Source organism: Urocampus carinirostris, chromosome 10 (assembly GCF_059441175.1).
Source record: "Urocampus carinirostris isolate Australia breed hairy pipefish chromosome 10, RoL_Ucar_1.0, whole genome shotgun sequence".
NCBI classification, from domain to species: domain Eukaryota; kingdom Metazoa; phylum Chordata; class Actinopteri; order Syngnathiformes; family Syngnathidae; genus Urocampus; species Urocampus carinirostris.
In genome coordinates this window covers 14,157,637-14,180,745 of record NC_142358.1, presented here as the reverse complement: position 1 = coordinate 14,180,745, position 23,109 = coordinate 14,157,637, and the positions used below count along the sequence as shown (strand labels likewise).

The window sequence follows — 23,109 nt, the reverse complement described above, 5'->3', positions numbered from 1 at the left end:
CACTGTAATATATTACATACTAATTTTGTTTCATAGGTGACAATTCAGCACTTTTGAAAAAGATAATCCAAAAATTGTAGCGTCGAATGAGAACACATTTAACACTAAACAAATCAGTTTTGATTTTAGATTTCTAAGAGGCATTACCTCACCTGCCTCACCTGACTGTATGTCACTGGAAGGTGTTACCATTAAGAAAACTACTGTTCTTTAATCATTTTCTGTTTTTAAAATACAGCACAAACGTTCATTAGGAAGTTTTCTACATAAATATTTATTTGAACTCTAAGTTTAAAAGTATAGCAAAATACTACTACTTACGTGTTTTCCGCTTCACTTCCAAACGAGTGATGTGAAAAGGACAACTTGCATACAGACCTTGTCAGGGTCCATATGCAGCAGAGACAGACGAAAGTGACAGCACTCGCTGCCACAATTAAAAAAAAACATTTCTTCAAGGCAGACTATCATTACAGACACACAACGGGAGACTTTGAAATAGAAACAAGTATTTTATTGAAAAACATAGTCACGGCGTATGTGTGTGCAAGCGTGTTCCGAAGTCAACTGAAACCAGAATGACGGTGACGTTGTCAGCGCAGCCACGCCGAACCGCCTCGCTGGCCAACTGTTGGCATGCTGCTTCATACTGCTCATCCTTGTCTGTTAACTTACCGTCCTGCAAACGCAAAAAGTAATCAATGGCTGTTTTTTTGTGTAGAACAAACATTTTCTATTAAATGGCCATAATGTGCTCATATCATTCAGTTTATTAGGTTAATTCTGGTGAATTATTCAAGATATTATGAATGACCGTAGAACATGAAATTTGGTGAGTGTCTGTCTAAATGGCCACAGTAAAAAGACATTCTAGAGAAGACACACCACTTTCCCTTTTTAGGGCAGTCAGATTTCTTTAACGGCAGGCATGTCAAACTCGGTTTGGCTCTCGGCCAGGATCGAGACTTTCTGTTCTCATGTGGGCCGGATCAATCAAAAAATGTCAACACCAAATAATTAGCTTTGTTTTTCAGCACTATGATCTACCATTTAGCCTACATTTGTTGCCTACGCTACATAAGACATCACAGATGACCTTTTTAGGCACAAAACACTTTAAATTCTAACTTATTTTAAATAAAAAAAAAAATAATGTTTAGTTTAAATGTGTTAAAAGGTGCTGTCCATAATTTTGAAATGTTTAACCAACTGACGCCATCTTCTGGCTTAAGTCATCATTAGAACCCTGTGTCAAGCTGCTTGTGTGGCTCGTGCAAATATGTGCATTTCTTAAATGCGCTCTAAAAAAACTTATTTTCCTTTTTTTTTTTGGGGGGGGGGGGGTGGATTGGCGTTAGGACTGTATTTGAAACATTCCTTTTCTTACTATCCCCATTTTCATGCTACACTAACAGAAAACAGCTAGGAAGAGCATGATGTCACTCTCCACTCCGCAAACCCCTTTCCTGCTTTCTAATGTGTTGTAAGTCCCGAACAGCTCTAGTCAAAGTAAGATAAAATCAGTTCGGTGCAGTGGAGCAAAAATTCTAAAGGCTCTCTGAACACACTTAGGTTTTGTCAACACAATGGAGAAAAAAAATCTTGTTTCAACCCTTTAAGGACACATCAAACAACGCACCCAACCTTTGACAACTGGTTTATTTCAGCTGGCACATCAGAAGACTACACTGTAAATGGCAAGCAAAATTTGATCTTATTTGTTTTTATGATAAGTTTCGTAGTGGCGCCAAATATTAAAATCAACTTGTGTGTTGACTGATTCTAAGTGGTGAATGGTGTCGCAAGATGACTGGTTTATATTTAGTTGGATACATCACGTTGCAAATGTTTATTTCCTGGTACCAACTCGAGTCATTGTAGCATGCCTAAGGTCAGCACTTTTGCAAATTTAGTGGCCTTTAGTGGCTAGAGGGAACGTTCACTTGTATTTATTTAAAAAACATAACTCTTGATATAAATGAGCCATTTTTGAAGTACTCTAAAATGAATGTCGGGGTTGCGTAAATCATCCAACGGGACGGTTTTGGCCCACGGGCCGTATGTTTGACACAGCTTCTTTACCGCTAAGTAATCCTGCAAATTTCATCCATTGCTACCAAATGAGATATACATCCATTATCCATCCAGTATCTGCATCGCTTATCCGCAGTAGGATCGCGGGGGTGCTGGAGCCCACCCAACTATCTTCGGGCAGTGAGCAGGGAACACCCTGAACTGGTCGCCAGCCAGTGACAGGGCACAAAGACAGAGACAACCATTCATACACTGACTCATATGTAGGGACAATTTGGAGTCACCAATTAAACTGGCATAGCATGTTTTTAGTTATACAGTCAAGAAAAAAATTAATCAAACAAAACAAAATACTCAAATAAACTTCTTTTTGGTACCTGAATGACATCCAGTACAAATCTAACAGCTTCATCTGCGGAAAACACTTTGAACAAGCCATCGCAGGCAAGAATGATGAACCTAAAGAGGACAAAAAAGACGTTTTTTTCCAGACTTTTTTTCATGTGGACCTGTGTGTCTCTTTTCTTGCCTGTCATTAGCCGTCAACTGACACCTCCTCAGGTCTGGTGTTGAAATGACACCGCATCGCTTGTACTGGCCGTCTCCGATGGAGCGCGACACCTCCAGTACACCTAACACTCTCCCCTCCCTGTGACAAAAAACATATAGCGAATATCATTTTGGGTCTGTTACCAGCCATCCATCCATTATCTTCTGCTTATCCGGGGTCGGGTTGCGGGGCAGCAGCCTTAAAAGGGAACCCCAGACGTCCCTATCCCGAGCCACCTCCTCCAGCTCATCCGACGGGATCCCGAGGCGTTCCCAAGCCAGCAGAGAGACATAGTCTCTCCAGCGTGTCCTGGGTCGCCCCCGGGGCCTCCTGCCGGTGGGACATGCCCGGAACACCTCCGGAGGGAGGCGTCCAGGAGGCATCCTTATCAGATGCCCGAGCCACCTCAACTGGCTCCTCTCAATGCAGAGGAGCAGTGGTTCTACACAGTCGCTCCCGGATGACAGAGCTTCTCACCTTGGGGTCTGTTACCACCACCGTGAAAACAAAGGGACTAAAACTGTAAAAATCGCTAAGATTTATTCTTGGGATGTTACCTGACTGTTCCTCCCGCTTTCTGGATCCTCATCCTCTCTTCGTAAATGGTTGGATTGTGTACTCGACTAAGCGCTAGCGTGGTTGCCCGCTTCCGCCGCCCTTCGTGTTCTTCTCCCTGATCCTCTATGCGACACAAAACCGCCTGCCAAGACACGAAATTAAGAAATACAATAGCCGAGAGGGCATTTCCGATACCTTCATGCAATAAGCTGTCCTTGTATTGGCCATGGATTATGCAATATTAGAACCATTACTGTACAATATACACATTATGAGCAAGGTTCTGTGTTGTCAAAGATCATGGACGCTTATCCTACTGGTTAGACCAAGTAGATTTACTAGTAAAGCATAATAGATAATTACCCTGCTGTCTCCAAGGTTGGCCACATAAACCATGTCATCCAGTACCAGCATACAAGTTGCTGTGGAACCATCTTTCCACGCTGGCTTACTATTTCACAGAGAGAGAAAAAAAAAATTATGAGCACAACAACCAACACGAGCATTTAAATAATCTACAAAAAAAAAAAATCAATAGCTAGTTGCAAACAATTATTTTGAAAAAACTGTTGAAAGCTAATTTGTTATTAGGAGGATTATAAGAACATTAAAAAACAAAAACAATATCGCTATGTATATTTAAGAAAATAAGAAGTAGAAAAAAAAGTGAATAAATTGATATTAAGACTTTATTTTCTGGTCACATAACCCAAAGGCTTAGACTACAGTCAATGTCTACTTGACACAGCTAATCAATGTCTTACTGGCTGGTTGCTTTCTTCAGAAAGTCCTCATCTGTCTGGCGAAAAGTGTCCACCAAGCATTTTTTAATCAGCTTGTCTAAGTTCTCGCATTCACCTTAAAATAAAACATAAATGTAAATGTTGAATGTCAACCCTTTCACAAAATCGATTTACAATAAAGGTGGTTAATTCAATTTAAGCTGAATGATTTGAAACCTATTTTCTGGCATGAAAATGGGTGAAGGCATAAGGCGGTAAGAAGGGGGTGGAGGAAATGCCATATTTGTGTATAACACGAGCCCCTAATTCCTACTTCAAAATCAGTCTAACACAGGGGTGTCAAAAATGTGGCCCGCGGGCCAGATCAGGCCCACCAATCCGGCTGCTAGATAACAGCAAGAGGAGCGGAAGAGAAAAATGAGCTGCGGTTTTAAATACGTCCACCAGATGTCACCAGAAACAGGCATCACTCCCAAAGCAACCCTAGATGCGTTTCTTTCTCTCTTTTTTGCTCTTTTTCACTGTCTTTCTTTCGCTTTCATTTTTCTCCCTCCCTTCTACTTTTGTCTTTCCCTTTTCTCCCTCACTTCTGTTAATCTTCCCCTCTTTCTATCAGGTCTCTCTTTATTTCACACTGTTTTCATCTCTATTTCTCTTTCGCTCTATTTGTTTTCTCTATCTCTTTGTCCCATTTATTTTTCTCTCTTTTACTCACTCATTTTGTCTCACTCTTTCTTTCTATTATCCCTCTCCTTTCTCCCTTTTCTCATTTTGTCTCTCTCGTTTTCCTCCCGTTTTCTCCCATTTTCTCTCCCTACCTTTTTTCTCCATTGCCCTTTCTGTCTCTCTCTTTCATTCTCTTTTTATTTCTCACTCTCCCTTCATCTCTCTCTTTCACTCTTTATTTCTGTTTCCTTCTCTCCTTTGTTCTTCCCCTTCTGTCCATCTCTTTCCCACATAATGAGATAAAATCTAATGTGTGTTACACATGAAGAAATAAAGTACTCCTGCCTGCACCATATAAAACAATTTTAAGAAAATAGCACAACCTCAAATACCCGATTCACTCTGGGAAATCTCAGAGACCCCCTACCCAACTTGAAAAACTCTCTCCTCAGATCTATACACGTTTGTATTTTACTTGAAATGAAGGAAATGGACGATGGCAATCTTTTTTATTCGAGCATATATTTTCGTTTTTCTGCAGATGGGAAACGCGCGCTTTTTAAAATAATCCCTGCATGTGCAATTAATTTCTGGGGTACTCATCTCAGACTCTGCTATTTCTGCTCACCTTGGGGAAACTTCTTTGCAAGAATGTGGTGAAGATTTTCAGCTGCAAAGCACGACGCGCGGGTGCCCCCATGGCCGTCAAACACGGCGAAATATGACGCAGTGGATCTTTGGAAAATGCAGAAAATATTGACAGAACCGTGAAGAAGAAAACAGGAGTTCAATATCACGCTTGCAAGTAAGGGCAAAAAGGGGTGTGTTACATTTGAGCGGGAAGTGCTGTTTGACAGTCACTCATGTCGTGAAGAAGAACGTGGGCATCCTGCATTTCCTCACGCTCGCCTCGTCTCGCAGCCACATAGCCTCGCAGCACAGGGAGGCCTGAACATGCAAACAAACACATACACAAAGAACCATTCAAGCTGTGTCGTGGACGGCGTTCCTTGTCAGACATGGTGGCAAAAGTGAAAACCTTCTCTACAAACTTTCTTGATCTCCTCTTCATCTTTCGATGGTGCATTACAATTTTCTTCCTCTCGTTTTCTTTTAACATTATTTTCTTTGTTGATGTCTTTGGCTGTAAGTGTTGGTGAAGATGGACCTGACAACACACATATAGAGAAGTTCTTACACAGCTTCTTAAGTCACGTTATGCTCAACATCTATGAGGATATCATATTCAAACAAGATCTCCTATGAGGATCTCTTCAGAGCAACATTTGATTATGATAGTAAAACAACTACTGCAAAAAAAGAATAATACATTAATATTAAAAAATAAATTCAGTGGGGTCAAGAGCACATTTTGCATAACCATCATCTGTAACACACTAACTCGGTTTTGCTAAATGTTTACTTATCTGTCAATTTATACATTTTGCTCGAAGATTATGCGTTTGTTGATCAGTTCAAACTGTGCATGCTGTATACCTTTTTTCAATGATTTTTTGTTGTTGTTTCACCGATCTGTCTTACCCAATTCGGCTTTGATCCACATCGTCTCAGTAAGTGGCCTCGGGCGATTACGATTATCTAGTATAGGAAGACAATGGGGACTGATACTCTGGCATCTTTATTACAAATCAAAATAAATTGTGACCGTTTCTGCTACAGAGTAAAACGGATGAAGTCTGCGAAATCCTGAAAACGCTGAAAGAATTGTTTATTTGTTGAAAAAAACGAAACTTGTTACTTTCTGTTTTTACTCTACATAGGATGTTTTTCTGCAAGTAAATAGGTGCCGCTACGTTCAAAAGGTATATTAAACGCTTAATCAAGGGAATTTAATTTCCCCCTATGTTCTGGTCCAGAGCCTTCGCTCTGAAAATGCTGGTCTACTACTGATCCCAAGAGCTAAAAAGAGTACTGCAAGTTCGAGAGCGTTTTCCATTTGGGCCCCAATGTTGTGGAATGCTCTGCCCCCTGAGATTCGATCTGCAACCTCAGTGGAACTGTTTAAATCTAGGCCTAAAACACACTTCTATTCTATAGCTTATGAATGACCTATATTTCTGGTTAACAATATCTGTGTATTATTTGGTAATGGAACATCCATTGCAGCCTGATCCTCCAAAGGGGATTCCCTCATGTGCGGTCCTTTTTCAAGGTTTCTTCATTTTCCTCATGCTGAGGTTATTGAGTTTTTCCTTGCCTTCATGTAAGTTTTAGATCAGGGGACGCTGTAACAATTGTCTGAGGTTTACAATCATCTATGGTCTGTGCAGCCATTTGAGACTCCTAGTGATTAAAGGCTGTTCAAATAAACATGACTTGACTTGCAAGCATTAATAAGGAGACCAATTGGATGAGGATGACAGGTATGGGGTTTATTTAAAGGAAACCTTGTGTTTACATCTGCAACCGCACGTATCCCTAGTCTTGAAGGCGAAGGACATTACAATGTCTCTCTGTGTCCTCTTTTCCGGGACCAGACCAGGTAGAGAAGAAATGCAGTTAAGGAAATGTAATCATTTTTTTAAGTACAAGCAGAGTTACACTTCGGACCAATTAATGGAGACGCGTTCTCCCACCAAAAGGCATGCACGAATGTTTCGCCCCTCTCATAGTAAAAAAAAGTTGTACATGCAGACACTCGGAATTCCGACCTCACATTACAAAGCAAAAGAACAGACACTCCCTGTAGAAGATTAATACTGCACATTGCTGAGTCTTTAAGGTTATGTGATAAAATCATTGCATGAAAGTACACTGCTCCGCAAGTAAATACTTGACTAGAATATGATGTGCATTTACAACAACTAAAATGAATGAATGCGATAATCAAAGTAATGACGTGATGATTAAATCATAAGCTTAATATAGTTAGAAAACTCGTGTAATGGTGACAAAATTCTCAGTGCCCTATAATCTAACAGTCTCCACAATGAGCTACTTTAATTTTGTGAAAAAAAACTTCAATGGACCTTGACGATTGTAATTGTGTCGCATGAAAGGTGGTAACCAGCTTTTCCATATTATGTTTGTAAACTGCAGCTACTTATGGACGATCATTTTGTGAAAACTTTTGTCACTTACCGGTTTGGGTGGGCTCTGGTAAGTCATCGAATAGATCCATTCTGCTCCGGAGCTAGCTTAGCCTTTAGTCTAGCAGTCTGCAAAAGACTGGCGTATGTCTTTGTCACAATTGCAACTACACTTTGGGTAAATCCATTACATAAACCCACACTTCATAGAGCAATTTTATCGGTGTTTGTATCCTAATAGATGGTCTTTTCACAAAACCCAGAGTTTGTACGACGTAAACACGGTTTTCAAATATTGGGTGATGTCTTCCTCGTAGTTTTTTTTTAAATTTTGATACAGGCATTGCTGCCCCCTAAGGCTTCGGCTGAGAAGTCAAGTCATGTTTATTTGTATAGCCCTTAATCACAAGGAGTCTCGAAGAGCTGCACAGAACACAGATTATTGCAAACTACAGACTATTATTAAACAATCTCCTGATCTAAAACCTACACAAGGGCAAGGGAAAACTCAAAAACTATAATGTGTTTTATTGGCTTTTCATTACTTGCTTGTTTTACTCTTCGTTTATTGCTCCCTCATACCTTTCAGATATAATTCCCCTCCTATGTTCCGGCACGGAGTCTTTGCTCTGAAAATGCTGGTCTACTAGTGATCCCAAGAGCCAAGAAGAGATCCGCATGTTCGAGAGCGTTCTCTATTCGGGCCCCGGTGCTGTGGAATGATCTTCTTCCTGATATTCTTTCTGCAACCTCAATGGAGCTGTTTAAATCTAGGCTTAAAACACACTTCTTTTCTCTACCTTAAGAATGACCTTTATTTCCTGTTGTCCTATCTGTGTATTAATTGTCATTACAATATCCATTGCAACCTGGTCATCCTGGAAGGGGGATTACCTCATGTGCAGTCCCTTCTCAAGGTTTCTTCATTTTCCTTATGTTGAGGTTTTTGAGTTTTTCCTTGCACTCATGTAGGTTTTAGATCAGGGGAAGGTGTCATATTAGTCTGTGGTCTGCAATAATCTGTGGTCTGTGCAGCCCTTTGAGACTCTTTGTGATTAAGGGCTAAACAAATAAACATGTACAGCGACCTTGGGTGTCCTGAAAGGCGTCTCAAAATATAATGTATTATTATTATTATTATTATTATTATTATCTCATCTCATCTCATTAGCTACACCGCTTATCCTTAGAAGGGTCGCGGGGGTGCTGGAGCCCATCCCAGCAATCATCGGGCAGTGGGCAGGGGACACCCTGAACTGGTTGCCAGCCAATCGCAGGGCACACGGGGACAGACAACTCAATCGCTCATTCACACCTAGGGACAATCTGGACCAGGCAATTCACCTGACATGCATGTTTTTGGAATGTGGGAGGAAACCGGAGTGCCCGGAGGAAACCCACTATTATTATGATGATGATGATGATTATTATTATTAATATTATTATTATTATTATTATTTTATTATTATCATTATCATCATCATCATCATCATCATCATCATTAAAACCTCAACATGAGGGAAATGAAGAAACCTTGAGAAGGGACCCCTTTCTTGCACCAAATTTTCCTTTAAATAGGAAACTGAGTGCACTTGTATGTGTTTCAAAATATTTTCTTTTATAAATACAGTTGTGAGTGTAGCACCAAAAATAGTTTCCGATTATTATTTAATCTTTGTTTTGAAAATAATGCATGTCGTCTCTTTGTGACAGGGAGCAGTATACTTTTACACAAAATGACGCTATCGGTTCAAACGTCTAAAATACATTTCCCAGGATGCTTTCAGCAATGCTCTTTGGGTTTGTAAATATTTTAATAACATGTATTTGACATGAAGTTAGACGTAATGGTGATATATTGCAAATTTATTTTCTTAATCAATACAGTATATTTTACTGCATCGGTAACAAAACACTCTTCATTTTCTAAATACTACATCCCCCATGATGCTTTTCGGCCAAATAAAGTCATGGTTCCGCACGTTTCAAGCCGCTACATATGACTTTTAATATGCGTACAACCAAGTCGTTTGCAGTAATGTATGGATTAATCGTCATTGCCATTCTTTTTGAAACCTGTGCCTCTACCTCAAACACAAAAGGTAATATTATATGCACATTTAGATAAGCCTTAGTAATAAAAAGGAACCGGACCCAATGCTTTTAGCTAGCAAACATGCATGCACTTCACAAAGCAACAGCAGGGCCATGATGCATTAAATCTCATAATTAGCCTGCTATAATCTTGCTACTAGTCTTCGCAGTAAGAATGTTAATTTTGCGAGGAAACAAAACTCATGCAACTTGTTAACTAATATATCCCCCCCTCTACATTAGTGATTTAGCGCGCACTTTTCACCTGTATGTCATCAATGTAAAGTATATAAGTGGAAGTGGAAGGCCTATAGTTGTATGCAGACTGACTCCAAGGTGCCTGCCCACACAAGGAACGTGAAATTAAATTTAGAGTTAGAATTTTCTGTGTTGTCACTGATATCAACGTTGTCAAACATGATTGTATGCAACGAGATTAGACATGGCTCTCCTGGGTAAAACATGTAATAAAGAGCCTTTGAAAAGATGAGATAAAAGACTATTAGGATGAATAAGCCACCAAAATAGTTACAACATGGTGCTTAGAAAAACTGGCCTAAGTTAAAATAATAATGCATTGAAGAATAATGCAATGAAAATATGTGCAATAACATTTAGCAGCAGGAATAAAACAACATCAACAATCTAATTTACAAGGTATATACACACACACATCTTCACCCACAGTTTCTTGTAATAGTACAATATTTTATCACTTTTATTTGGCAATAGCCAAAAGACAAATAAACCCTAAGTACACAAGTAAGTCAAAATATCTGAAAGAAGTGCGTGCTAATGCAGTAAATCCTATCACTGAAGTCATATTTACCAATGTTGAGTTTACAACTCATGAGGTGGAGGGATTTATTTGTCAAATATGAAATGAAATGAAATGATCTGCATTTATGTAGCGCTTTTCAAGTCAAGACTTCCCAAAGCGCTTTACAGTGTGCTTCACATTACCCAATAGCGGCCGTGCAGCCATGTAAGGCGCTTACCCGCGTATTGGGGGCTCAGTGTCTTACCCAAGGACACTTCGACATGTAACACGGAGGAGCTGGGATTCGAACTGCGAACTCTTGATCCCAAGACGAGCGCACTACCTTTTGAGCCACTGCTAGATTAGGAACTTTAAAGAAATCATGCAAACCTTTCACCTGTCAAAAAATACTTCATTTTATGAATACTTCCCCTGTATCTTTCCATTTGCATACATCCTTTGAGTCAAAAGTGACGTGTTTTCTTTCTAGGGTCCGTGTCGTCCTACAGTGCCTATGAAAGCTATGCCACTTACATATGGCACAACCGGCTCTACTTGTACGCGGCCTGCACGCTTGCTTTTACACTCTGGTTGTCGCTCAAGGTGATCCTCAAGAAGGTAGATGAGTGTGTAGTTTGAGACAAAATTCTGTATTGTTTTCATGATTATGGATTGATGTTTTTTTTCCCATGTGATCTAGAAAAGCCTGTCAGAAGATGTCTGCTCATGGGTCCAAGAAACTATTAAAAAAGACAAGTGCTGTGAAAATCATGCTGGTCTTCACTTGTCAGGAGTGAAAATCTTTTTTGGTTCACAGACTGGAACAGCTCAAGTATGATTATTGTTAACGGTTATGATTTGACTTATTTTAAAGACTATCCTTAAAACTGTCTCCTGCAGAGTTTTGCAAAGGAACTCTCTGCAGATGTAAGGAGTCTGGACCTCGCGACAGAGGTGATTGACATGAAGGAGTATGATCCAGATGATCGTCTAGCTGAAGAGGTAACACTGAGGCTTTTTTGCGGGGTTCGGCAACTCAAAAAGAGTGTCTAGGCTATACCAAGTTAATTGTTATTTATGAGCTTCACTATTCAATAAATTCATATCAACAAAAGGAAACTCAGACATTTTATAGACTATTGTGTCGTCTCGCTTGTGTGACCCAGTGCAACAGCCAGGGTGTGTGCGTGTTCCTCGTGTCGACCTATACAGACGGGCAACCCACCGACAATGCCCGTTGGTTCTGCAAATGGTTGGAGGAAGCGTCCACGGACTTTCGCTATGGGAAGACGTATCTGAAGGGCATTCGCTATGCCGTATTTGGCCTGGGCAACTCCCTGTACACCGACCACTACAACACAGTAAGGCTGGGCCAAGAAGACTTAATATGAAAAATAATCATTTCCATGTTCTTCAGCTATTATTTTATAAGATAAAACATGTGTTCAGCATTTGTACATGCTTGATTATGAACGAGTATTGGGTTGTAACAGTTTCAATTTCCTTTCCAGGTGGGCAAGAATGTGGACAAGTGGCTATGGATGCTGAGTGCTTCCCGTATCCTAACCCGTGGTGAAGGCGACTGCAACGTGGCCAAGAGCATCAACGGTAGCATCCAGGCGGACTTCCAGGCCTGGAAGCTCAAGTTCCTCAAACGTTTGCAGGTTCTTTGCCAAGATGGCAACAACTGTTGTGGCAAACGTAAGGAGGGCACTTCTTGCATCAAAATGAACACGCCAGAAGTAGAGGAGGAGGACAACGTTGCCCTGGATAGTAACTCCTCTGAGGTGATTTTTTTTCTTATTCAAAAACTACAACTGAAAAAAGAGAGGCTCAACAATAATTCGGTAAAGCAACTACTGGTAATTAAATATTAAGTGAATTGACAACATCTGAAATTCTTCTTGCTGTTGATTTTCTTTTTTAGGGATTCTGTTTAAATTTAAATGATCTAATTTCTTAGGAAATTCAGCCTCTGAATGCTCAATTCTCCAAATTATGAATGTTTTCATTAATGCTTTGTAATTGGTGATGCATTTGAAAGTATGAGCTTTTCTGACATGTTACTGTTTAAGAAGTTACTTTACAAAGTAAGGATTCTCATTATACTAGTACTCAATCGTGACTGTCATTTACAAAAAATATACTGAATTTTCTGATGTACCATGTTTATTTTTCTAAATTCAAGTGGGTTGCACCGGCATATTCCAGAAATCATTGTAGTTTAGTCACTTTCTTTGTAGTGAATCTTTTTTATTATTGTTATTTTATTTTAATATCTTAAAAACTCCCTGGTATTGAAAAGTAGGTCATTGTGTAAGTTATGTTGTTATTGATTATATTATTTGAAGATAAATAAGTTCTTCGGTTAAGTATTTTTATTTCTCTTTTTATTTGGAAGTAGCCAAAAAAACTCAAAGGAATGTAATTTCATCTTAGTACCAAAATCAATACAGAAATATTTTTGGTTATTTTGGGTGGGAAAGAAAAAAGTAATGTTTTGAAACAAGTACACAGGTGTTTTTTTTTTTTTTTTCAATAATACATGCAGAAAAAATACAGAATAAATACTAGTACACTCTGTTATCACCCTTCACTGTAAGGGCACAAAAGCTTGTTTTAGAATTATGTCTCAAAATGTATGTTATGGCTCTCTCCCCCCAAAAAATAAATCGGAATATTTTGCTTTCAAGGCTAAAAAAGTTAGGTCTAAAAAGTTCCCGACCCCTGGTAGCATCCCCTTCAAAAGGTTTGTGTAAGACAACACTAGATGGCATCAAAGTCCTACTTTATGTGGAAAAAAAACTGATGACGTATACAATTGTATTAGATATAAAAATGTTAATTTGGTTCATGAGTTTAATTTAAACAGAAGTGGTACGGTATGAGAAATGTTATTTGTCTAATATTTAAACATTTTCAGGCTTGTTTTCCAAATGTAAAAATAGATCCAAAATATTAAATAAATCAATAAAATAAATAAACCTTTATTTAATTATATCTGCTAAAAACGACTAATGTGGAAACTTAACGGGACACAAAAAAGGCAGAACTTTACTTTTGGGGAGGAGGCATTGTAATTATTTTTTTTTCTACCACTAAGCACATTACATATACATAATAATGCTCTGTGTTTTTAATTTGACCAGCATCCGTTACAAAATGTCCTCCACGTCTCACTTGTGACATTTCTTCAGCTCCTTCGTCCGTCCTCCAGACTCACTCTTTGCTCTTCTCACCAATCACAGCGTTTTTACACATGCATGCAGTGTGACAGCTCACAGATGACCCGTTGTCATGGTAGCGGACACTTCGGGAGACGACTGTCTTGCTGACACTTGTTCTTGGTGGCAGCTGACAAGCATGCCCGTCAATTTTTTTTCGTCCTATGAAGCGATTTTTAGAACTTTACAGCCTAAAAACGGCAGTCGCGAGGTTAAACACGGGATTCGCTTTTTATTTACCGTACTTTATGTACCATTAGGTGCACCTTAAAATCCCCAAATTGGCCAGAAATTCAAAAGTGTGCCTTATACTCAAGTGTGTCTTCTATACCACAGAATCCGGTGGATAAGATTGGAAATGCATACATTGGAAATGCATACATTATTTATCGGTGTGCGTTAGGATACAAGATTTTACAGTATACTTATGTACTTGAGCAATGATTGATCAACTGATAATCCATGCTGGCCCAAATCTACAATGGGCTTTGAGCCCTAACCAACAGTGGTGCAGATGCCTTTCAAAAAGCCATTGGAGATTATCTTATTGTCTACACGCGTAAAAATAGTGTGGGGCGGCAGTGGCTCAGGAGGTAGAGCGCTCGTCTTGGGGTCAAGAGATCGCAGTTCGAATCCCGGCTCCTCCGTGTTATATGTCGAAGTGTCCTTGGGTAAGACACTGAACCCCTGATGCCCCCAATAAGCAGGTCGGCGCCTTGCATGGCCGCTATTGGGAAATGTGAAGCACACTATAAAGTGCTGTATAAATAGATGATAAATAGATGAGGTTTAATGCCTTTTTGTCATCTGTTTGTCAAGAGGTAAAATGTCAGTACCCTCACCGACGTAATCCAGTTTGATTCCTGTTGTAATGTGTTGCAATTTTAATATGTGATACCTATTTACTGTTTATTCTTGCCATTGTACTCAAGCCTCAATTTGATGCGCTTTATAGTCCGGTGTGCCTTAGGTATGAAAAATATCTGACAAAAGACTTTTGTGGGGATGCTTTATTATCCGGTGCATCCAAGTATGCCAAAAATTGAGTAAACCACTCACATTTTAGCAGAGATTTCATTATAATGTTAAATAGAACGTCACTGAAGAAAATTTACTTTCACACAATTAAAATAATCCTGTAAACAAATGAAAATCTTTAGTGCATCCTCAGGCAAATGGCGGAGAAACACAAGACGGCGGCAGTAGCTCAGGAGGTAGAGCGCTCGTCTTAGGATCAAGGGATCCCAGTTCGAATCCCGGCTCGTCCGTGTTACATGTCCAAGTGTCCTTGGGTAAGACACTGAACCCCTAATATCCCCAATAAGCAGGTTAGCACCTTACATGGCTGCAAGGCCGCTATTGGGAAATGTGGAGCACATTGTAAAGCGCTTTGGGATGTCATTGACTTGAAAAGCGCTATATAAATGCAGAATGCAGATCAAGACCTCTAATATACCCCAGCTCTGCCATGAAGCAGTGGAAGAGCATTCCAGTGGCAATTTGTGAGGCTCTGGTAAAATCCATGGCCAAGAGGATTAAAGTGGTTCTGCACAATCATGGTGGCCACACAAATTATTGAAATTCAGGAACTTTTACTTTAGGGTATACTTAAGTGCTGTTAAAATTGTCGAGAAAAATTGTTCAAACCACACATTGTTTATTTGCTGTTAATAGTGTCAATAAAATTGTTCAAACCAAAAAAAAAACTTTTGTTACCAGGGGTTGAGCTACTACTGGCTATACTTTGAGTTTTCTGAGGGGAAAAAATACATTTACACTGCTATATAAGATTTACACAGACTACTTTTTACTGTCAAAGGGATTTTATTTATTATTGTTCAATTATACATTATGATGAAATCCCTGCAGAAATGTGAGGGGCGTACTTTTGTGACATTCTGTATTTCATGTTTCTCAGGTATTCAAAGCGGTCACAACCACACAAACACTGGCAAATTTATACAGTAAATTTTAAGCATAATTCTCAATGAATACTCATGAAGGAACTTTTGGCCTTTCTTTTCGAACAAATTCAGGCTTTTTTTTTTAAACCACGTCGATGATGAGCAAAGTCTCTATCCATAAATGCACTGTGTCAGTTTTAATACAAAATCTGTCCAGCTCAGTTTATGAAAAAAAAAAAAAGAACTTAGCGAGTGAGTCTGGGCATATAACCATGATTATGAGACGAGGTGATGGAAATCAGTGAAGTTTAGACAATTTACTCTTTATTGTAATGTCTAAGTACAGTTTCAAGGGAGTTGGTTCCCCCAAATATTCCTGATATGAAAAATTGTGAACTCGTAAAAGGAAGCACAGCATGCACATAAAATTTACACTTTTGCCATGTGGTGAGTGGGTGTCCGTTACAGAGCATTTCTTGGTCCCACAATAACTCCTAAAGTTGTTTTGTACCGAAAATAAGCTTCACACTGAGTTCAGTCTGTAAATTAAGGTTTTGACACAATTATCTTCCCGGCGCAACGATTTTAGGAATTTATATTTATTAGACTAAAAATTGAATGACTATCCAATAGATTTCCCCTGTACTTATATTCAGGGTAACCCTAAAAATGTATACTGTACAGTACACACTTTGACATTAAAAAGAAAATAATATTTTTGTCCATTTCAGCTATTTAAAGTCAAAGTATGTACTGTATACATTTCTGGGACACCCTGTATGTATTTTCTTTTTCTTTTATTTTCTTTATTTTTAGCAGGGATGTTCAATACTACATTTACGCGGGTGTTCCATTATCAGTACTCACTGCTTAAGTAATAGCTAATATCAATGCAAATTACAGATACCACTATAATTTTTTATCTATGAAATGATTCTTAAACAAAATTCACTGCTAATTTCAAACCTAAATGTGACAACATTGCATTTTTCCTCTCATATTAACTGGAGGATCACCGTTTTCCGGTATATACCGATACCAGGCTTACCATGTTTCGAGAGCGCCGGTCTCCTGGTGATCCCAAGAGCCAAGAAGTGTTCCGCTGGTTCGAGAGCGTTCTCCATCCGGGCACCAGTGTTGTGGAATGTTCTTCCCTTTGAGATCCGATCTGCAACCTCGGTGGAAATGTTTAAATCTAGGCTTAAAACTCACTTCTCTATAGCATACGAATAACCTAAACTTCTTATATGTAATAACTTGTGAAGCCCTTAGAGACTAATTGTGATTAAGGGCTATACAAATAAAATTGACTTGACTTGACTTATTTATGACATTTTAAGATAATGGTTATCATCTGTTACTAAGTGGTCTTTTCAAAATCTGGAACTCGAAATGAGAATAAATGATTATGAGATTATTGCAGCTTCAAGTAAAAAATAGTGTTGCAATATAAAGATATCAGACTTTTTCTGTGGTAGTCTGGGATTTTTTTTTTTAAACTATTAATGTATCCACTTAATATACGGCACTGGAAAGAGTTCAGTTTTGAAATCAGTCCTGAAAAAAGTGGTATCCAGCGTTGCCTTAAACTGTTGTGAATAATAATCGAAATGTTTTATTATTGGTATTATAAGTTAGTATTTTTAAATTGCTGCCTTGAAGACTTTGTAATAATTAAGCTGAGAATCGTGCCAATAGTAATCTCTTACATTTGTACTTGGCCATCCTTAATTCTTACTGATTCTTTTTAATAATTTAAAATCAGTAGTTCATCCATTAATATTGGACTTAGAATAATGTCACTGGTGTAATTGACTAATTAGCATTTTTTGTAATTTTTACTTTCCTGCCTTAAAACTGTTAATCCAGGGGCCAGAAACATTTTTTCACTCAAAGAGCCATGAAAGAAAAGTATTCAGATTTATTTTTTTCCAGTGAGGGTCACACCAAATATTTTAAGACGATCTAAACACAGGCGTTAAACCTGATCTCCAGACTTAGCCACATTTGGCTCACAAGCCATCCGTTCCTGACCCCAATTGCTGTGAATTTGTGGCGTTTTCATCCTAGGAGGAGCTGATAGAGTCCAGCAGTGATGAAGAAAGTTCGTCAACCTCCCCCTCTGTGCTGGATGTGGAGGATCTGGGCAGCCTCATGAGCGTCAAACAGGTCAGTGTGCTGAGGGTCTTGAAAGCAGCTTTGCCTTCTGCGGAAACGACAGATGGCCCGGTAGACTCCACACACCAGGCCCTGGCGTCAGGGCCAGGCTTGCGTAAGAGTGCAGACACCCACTAACTTCATATGTGACTCAAGGGGATATCATGCCTGAAATTTAGTTTTAGTTTTCAAGGTATAAAAAATGCTTAAATTCTGGGTGAAGTGCTTGTAGATGCTTGAAATTGTTGGCATATTTCTTAACAAGTCTGCTTGACAATGGCGTCAATGTTCTCCGGTGACAGAGCTTTGCCATTACATTTCTTACCTCGTAAATAACAGCAGCCGTCATTAGTTTGTATCGCGTTGTCCTATGAAGCATCATCCTATGGGTCGCGCCCAAGAAGACAGCTGCATGCTACACCTAGACAGGGCACTTTGAAATGTGCATTATTGTGAAGATCACGTATCAACAATGAACATTTATTATGGGCCATGCAAAAAAATTAAGGTAGCATTTTCCAATGGAAAATTGTAATTTGAAGAACTTCCTGCATCTGAAAATCTAAGCGATATTCTATTTTTACACAACACCTATATAGGGAGAGATTTGTCTCAAAAGTCAAATATACCAAAGATTACCGTAAATTCCGGACTATAAGCCGCTACTTTTTTCCCAAACGTTCAACCCTGCGGCTTATTCAGTGATGCGGCCAATTTATGTAATTTTTCTAACGGCTGCCAGAGGCGCTCGAGTACAAAAGGTAAGATTTAGACCGGTGGAATATATGTGCCGAGGAAGACTGCAACTTCTTGGCTTGACTAGCGGCGAGAAATCTTTCACTAAAACTGTCCGCATGCGAAAGGCAACTTTTTCGCAAGTCTGCCAGTGGATCCTGACAGCGTGGGGAAGCATCAAAAAATCGACCATCACCAACGGGTTCCGAAAAGCTGGTCTGCTGCGTGACGGAGAGGAGGACACAGAATCAGGAGTGGATGGGAGCGTGGGACGACGTCTATATGAGCAAGTTTCTTTCCGACACTGAGGAAGACTACTTTGATTGCTTCAGTTCTAAGGAAGAAGATTAGGACGGTTTACCGTGATTTTTACAAGTACTGTATGTTTTTTTTAACAGACCCGTTTACTGTGTTGCGAGCGTGTTGCTAGCGTGTTGCTACCTGTCACAGGAACCGTTTGGGATGAAAGTTATATTATTATTATTAAAGCTTTGAAAACTCTCGTTGTACCGTCTTTCTTTGTAAATATGTGTAACCATTTATAATATGTATTTGCAACTGTATATTTTTTAATGTATTTATTTCAGATACTTATTCAGTTATGTTTTGTACGGGCGAATCAAAAAGAAGGGGCGAAAACCACGGGGGCTGACGGAAGTGGAGTAAACGTGAGACGTGTTTGTGGACGCGGCGGACAATAGTGGACATATATTTTTCCCACCCTTACCTTTGGAAAGATACACTTTTTTCTTTGGATTACTTTCATTGGGACCCGGACTCTGCAGGTCTGCATCAAAGCTTAAGTACCGGTATCATTTTCCGTTTATTTTGCTGGCTGTGAATTTTGGACTGTGTACTTTAATAAAGGAAATTCAGTTTCAATCGCGGGACTCAGTCGGGTTTGGGTTAATTTTGTGTTAGTGTTACATTTTTTAATGTAGGCGCATGCGGCTTATATACAGGTGCGGCTTGTGTAAATACAAAATCGGTTTTTCTCTTAAAATGTGGTTGGTCCGGCTTATAATCAGGTGCGCTCCATAGTTACTATATTTACGGTATATGTCTTGATAAATACATGCGCAAGATTAAAAATTGCACATGTAAATTGCAGATATATTTTGGGCTCTGCAAAATGCATGACTCCTACCTTATTTTAATGGTACATGAGAAATTGGAAAAATGGCTTTGAAAGTGCTTGAATTTGGCTTTGAAAAATGTAAGAACTCTGCTAAATATAACAATTTGTGTATGTAATATAAAGACATTTTTCAGTTTATTTAAAATGCTGTAATGGCAAATTATTCATAGCTTTAATGTCCAATATATATTGGACAATATATTTAGAGGAAATTGTGTTGACGCTAGAGCTGCAATAATCAAATTTTACTATTTGATTAATCGATTGATTATTTTTTCAATTGAGTGATTAATTTTAGAATAGAATAGAATAGACATTCTATAGACATTCTATTCAATTTCAGTGCTTGTGGTGATTGATTGTGTTTTTTAAAATTGTGTTGTAAAATATTATTTCAAATGTCATTGCGGAAAATGGAATGACATTTTCATCGTAGGTGCATGTCCACTGTGAGAGAGATGAACTAAAAAGAAAACTCCAGAAATCACAATGGATGCCTTCTTAATGATTTATTTGTGTGATATAGCTGCAAATAAGTATTTGAACACCTGAGAAAATAAATCTTTATATTTGGTACAGTAGCCTTTGTTTGCTATTGCAGAGGTCAAACGTTTTCTGTAGTTTTTCACCAGGTTTGACAACACTGCAGAAGGGATCTTGGCCCACTCCTCCACACAGATCTTCTCTAGATCATTCAGGTTTTTGGGCTGTCGCTGAGAAACACAGAGTTTGAGCTCCCTCCAAAGATTTTTGATTGGGTTCAGGTCTGGAAAATGGCTGGGCCATGCTAGAACCTTGATATGCTTCTTATGGAGCTACTCCTTTGTTTTTCTGGCTGTGTGCTTCGGATCATTGTTCTGTTGGAAGACCCAGCCCAGCCCATCTTCAATGCTCTGACTGAGGGAAGGAAGTTTTTCCCCAAAATCTCACTAAACACGGCCCCAGTCATCCTCTCTTTAATGCAGTGCACTTGTCCTGTCCCATATGCAGAAAAACACCCCAAAGCGTGATGCTACAACCCCCACGCCTCAGAGTAGGAATGGTGTTCTTCGGATTGTACTCTTCATTCTTCCTCAAAACACGCTTATTGGAATTATAACCAAAAAGTTCTATTTTGGTCTTATCTGACCACAAAACCTTCTCCCATGACTCTTCTGTATCATCCAAATGGTCATATGCACGGGCCTTGACATGTGCTGGTTTAAATCGGGGAACCTTGCGTGCTTTGCATGATTTCAAACCATGACGTCCTAGTGTATTACATACAGTAACTTGAAAACGGTGGTCTCAGCTCTTTTCAGGTCATTGACTAACTCCTGTCATGTAGTTCCGCAATGATTCCTCGCTTTTCCTAAAATCATCGAGACCTCACGAGGTGATATCTTGCATCGGCTTCACTCCAATTGAGATTGACCGTCGTGTTTAGCTTCTTCCATTTTTTATTGATTGCTCCAACAGTGGACATTTTTTCACAAAGCTGCTTGGAAATTGCTCCGTAGCCCTTTCCAGCCTTGTGGAGGTGTACAATTTTGTCTCTGGTGTCTTTGGACAGCTCTTTGGTATGTTACAAGTTAAAGTCTTACTCTTTGTATGGGTTGGACATGTGTCTTTATGCAGCGAACAACCTCAATTAGGTACATCTAATTCAGGAGTGCAGGTGGACTTCTAATGAGCAGACTAACAGGTCTTTTCGGGTCAGAACTCTTGATTATACACAGGTGTTCAAATGCATATTTGCAGCTGTATGACTCAAATAAATTGTTAAAAAAATTAAGCATTGTGATTTCTGGATTTTTCTTTTTAGTTTATCTCTCTCACAGTGGACATGCACCTACGATGAAAATTTCAGACCCCCCATGATTTCTCAGTGGTAAAAATAGCAGCGTGTTCAAATACTTATTTTCTTCACTGTATGTATGTGTGTGTGTGTGTGTGTGTGTGTATATATATATATATATATATATATATATATATATATATATAATATAAGCATTCTACTTCTCCATTCAATATACTTGATTGAGCAGTTCAACCAATTCCTGGCCAATACGGATTTATATGACTCCATTATTGTACTCTTTGTGTACAGGCTGGAAAAAAATTCCATCAATTCCCTTGTCTGTTACCATGTATTAATAATGGTTTGTTTGTGTTCCCAGATTCCTTCAGACGATGGGCAGGTATCTAAGCGCTCGAGGAGGGTGGTGAAAAAGAGCCAAGTGGAAAAAGAAAATCGACGAGAGATGATCACACCCGCCCTGAGAGAAGCTCTGAGCAAACAAGGTAGTGCTACGCTGCCGCACTCCACTGGGTTCTTAATGTAGCAGAGAATAGGTTTTTTTTTTTTCTTCTTTTATTTCTAGCCGAGGAGCAACTGCCAGGTGTTTGTGCATTGCGCTTGATGATGATTGTGCAGCCAGGGCATCATTTCTTGGTCACAATAAAAATCACAGGGCCCCCCAAGGGAAGGCAGCCATATGTTTGCCGCCACCTGTTTCACCTTGCCCACAAGGGCGACAAAGTTTTAATGACTTCTAAGTCTTCATCTGTTCCCTTTGTTTTTACCGTAATCGATAAACGGACATGAACTTGTTCTCGAAAAAGAGAAAACTATTGATCATTATTTTTTAAAATAAAATGAAAAAAACAACAATTATGACTTAGGTGGCATTTTTTTGGTTCCAGCAAAATGTTTCATTTTGATTCATCACAAAAGTAAACTGACTTGTGTCATGGAGAACATTAAAAATTGATGAATATTCACTTTTGAAAAGCAGGCTTGGGGAAATTTATTAAGACAGTCTTTAAATGAGTTATAAATTTAAAAATACTTGATTAGTTTGACAGTTTCACTTCAATTGATGTAAAAGCAGTAGTTTGAAGCTAAGTTACATTTAGTTTTGGAAGAAAATATTTTTTTATAGTAAAGAAACTTGCTGGCCTCAGTTTTGAATTGATTCAACAGAAATATATTTGGTCTTATGCATGGGTGGGCAAACTTTTTGAGTCACTGGCCGCATTGGGCAAAAATTTATGGCTGAGATGCTAGACCGCGAGGAAAATAAAAGATTGATTGATCGATTGAAACAAAAATCTGTTTACATTTAGGAATACAGTGGGACCTCGCTACTTAGCGGTTCGACGTTCGCGGCTTCATAGCTTCGCGGTCTGTAAAATTTTTTTTTTTTTTTGAAGGGGCGTCGCTACTTTGCAGATTTTAACTTTTTGCGGGTTTTTTCGGCGGAACGTTAGCGGACGCGGGATAAGGCGGCCGGTGTTGTGCCCAAATCTGACGTAGGAGTCGGATTTGGGCACAACACTGGCTCGGGAGCTTTTATACCCGTGGTCCACACGAGAAAATGGCGCGGAAATGACACGATGAGGAAGCGGAACAATCGCCGGCGTCTGTTTTGCGGGCATACCACCGATGAACAGCGGGTTGGCCAATTTTGCGCATTTTCCATCGCGGGCAACCACGGGCAAAAAAAACACCGCA

The 23,109-nt window shown here is 39.2% G+C and overlaps 2 protein-coding genes across 3 annotated transcripts in view; one reads left to right on the top strand and one right to left on the bottom strand.

Moving 5' to 3' along the window:
• Nucleotides 1-489: 489 nt before the first annotated feature.
• Nucleotides 490-7,946, bottom strand: ilkap (integrin-linked kinase-associated serine/threonine phosphatase). The gene is made up of 10 exons (XM_088345592.1): nt 7,654-7,946; nt 5,591-5,719; nt 5,382-5,499; nt 5,180-5,286; nt 3,907-4,000; nt 3,506-3,593; nt 3,142-3,284; nt 2,564-2,683; nt 2,412-2,493; nt 490-679 (listed from the first exon to the last, which is right to left on the bottom strand). The coding sequence occupies exons 1-10, from the start codon at nt 7,691-7,693 to the stop codon at nt 530-532; spliced, it is 1,071 nt and encodes a 356-aa protein (XP_088201718.1). The 5' UTR covers nt 7,694-7,946; the 3' UTR covers nt 490-529.
• Nucleotides 7,461-23,109, top strand: part of tyw1 (tRNA-yW synthesizing protein 1 homolog (S. cerevisiae)) — a 74,480-nt gene continuing 58,831 nt past the window's right edge. Inside the window, exons 1-8 of one of the 2 annotated variants that reach the window (XM_088345590.1) lie at nt 7,461-7,571; nt 10,946-11,073; nt 11,156-11,287; nt 11,356-11,457; nt 11,622-11,816; nt 11,967-12,242; nt 17,654-17,752; nt 21,773-21,896. In XM_088345590.1, the coding sequence (XP_088201716.1) occupies nt 7,565-7,571; nt 10,946-11,073; nt 11,156-11,287; nt 11,356-11,457; nt 11,622-11,816; nt 11,967-12,242; nt 17,654-17,752; nt 21,773-21,896 (1,063 nt within the window). In that variant the 5' untranslated portion in view covers nt 7,461-7,564. Of the gene's footprint in view, nt 7,572-9,504; nt 9,704-10,945; nt 11,074-11,155; nt 11,288-11,355; nt 11,458-11,621; nt 11,817-11,966; nt 12,243-17,653; nt 17,753-21,772; nt 21,897-23,109 lie in introns of those variants that run through there. The other variant, XM_088345589.1, reaches the window with a different exon arrangement.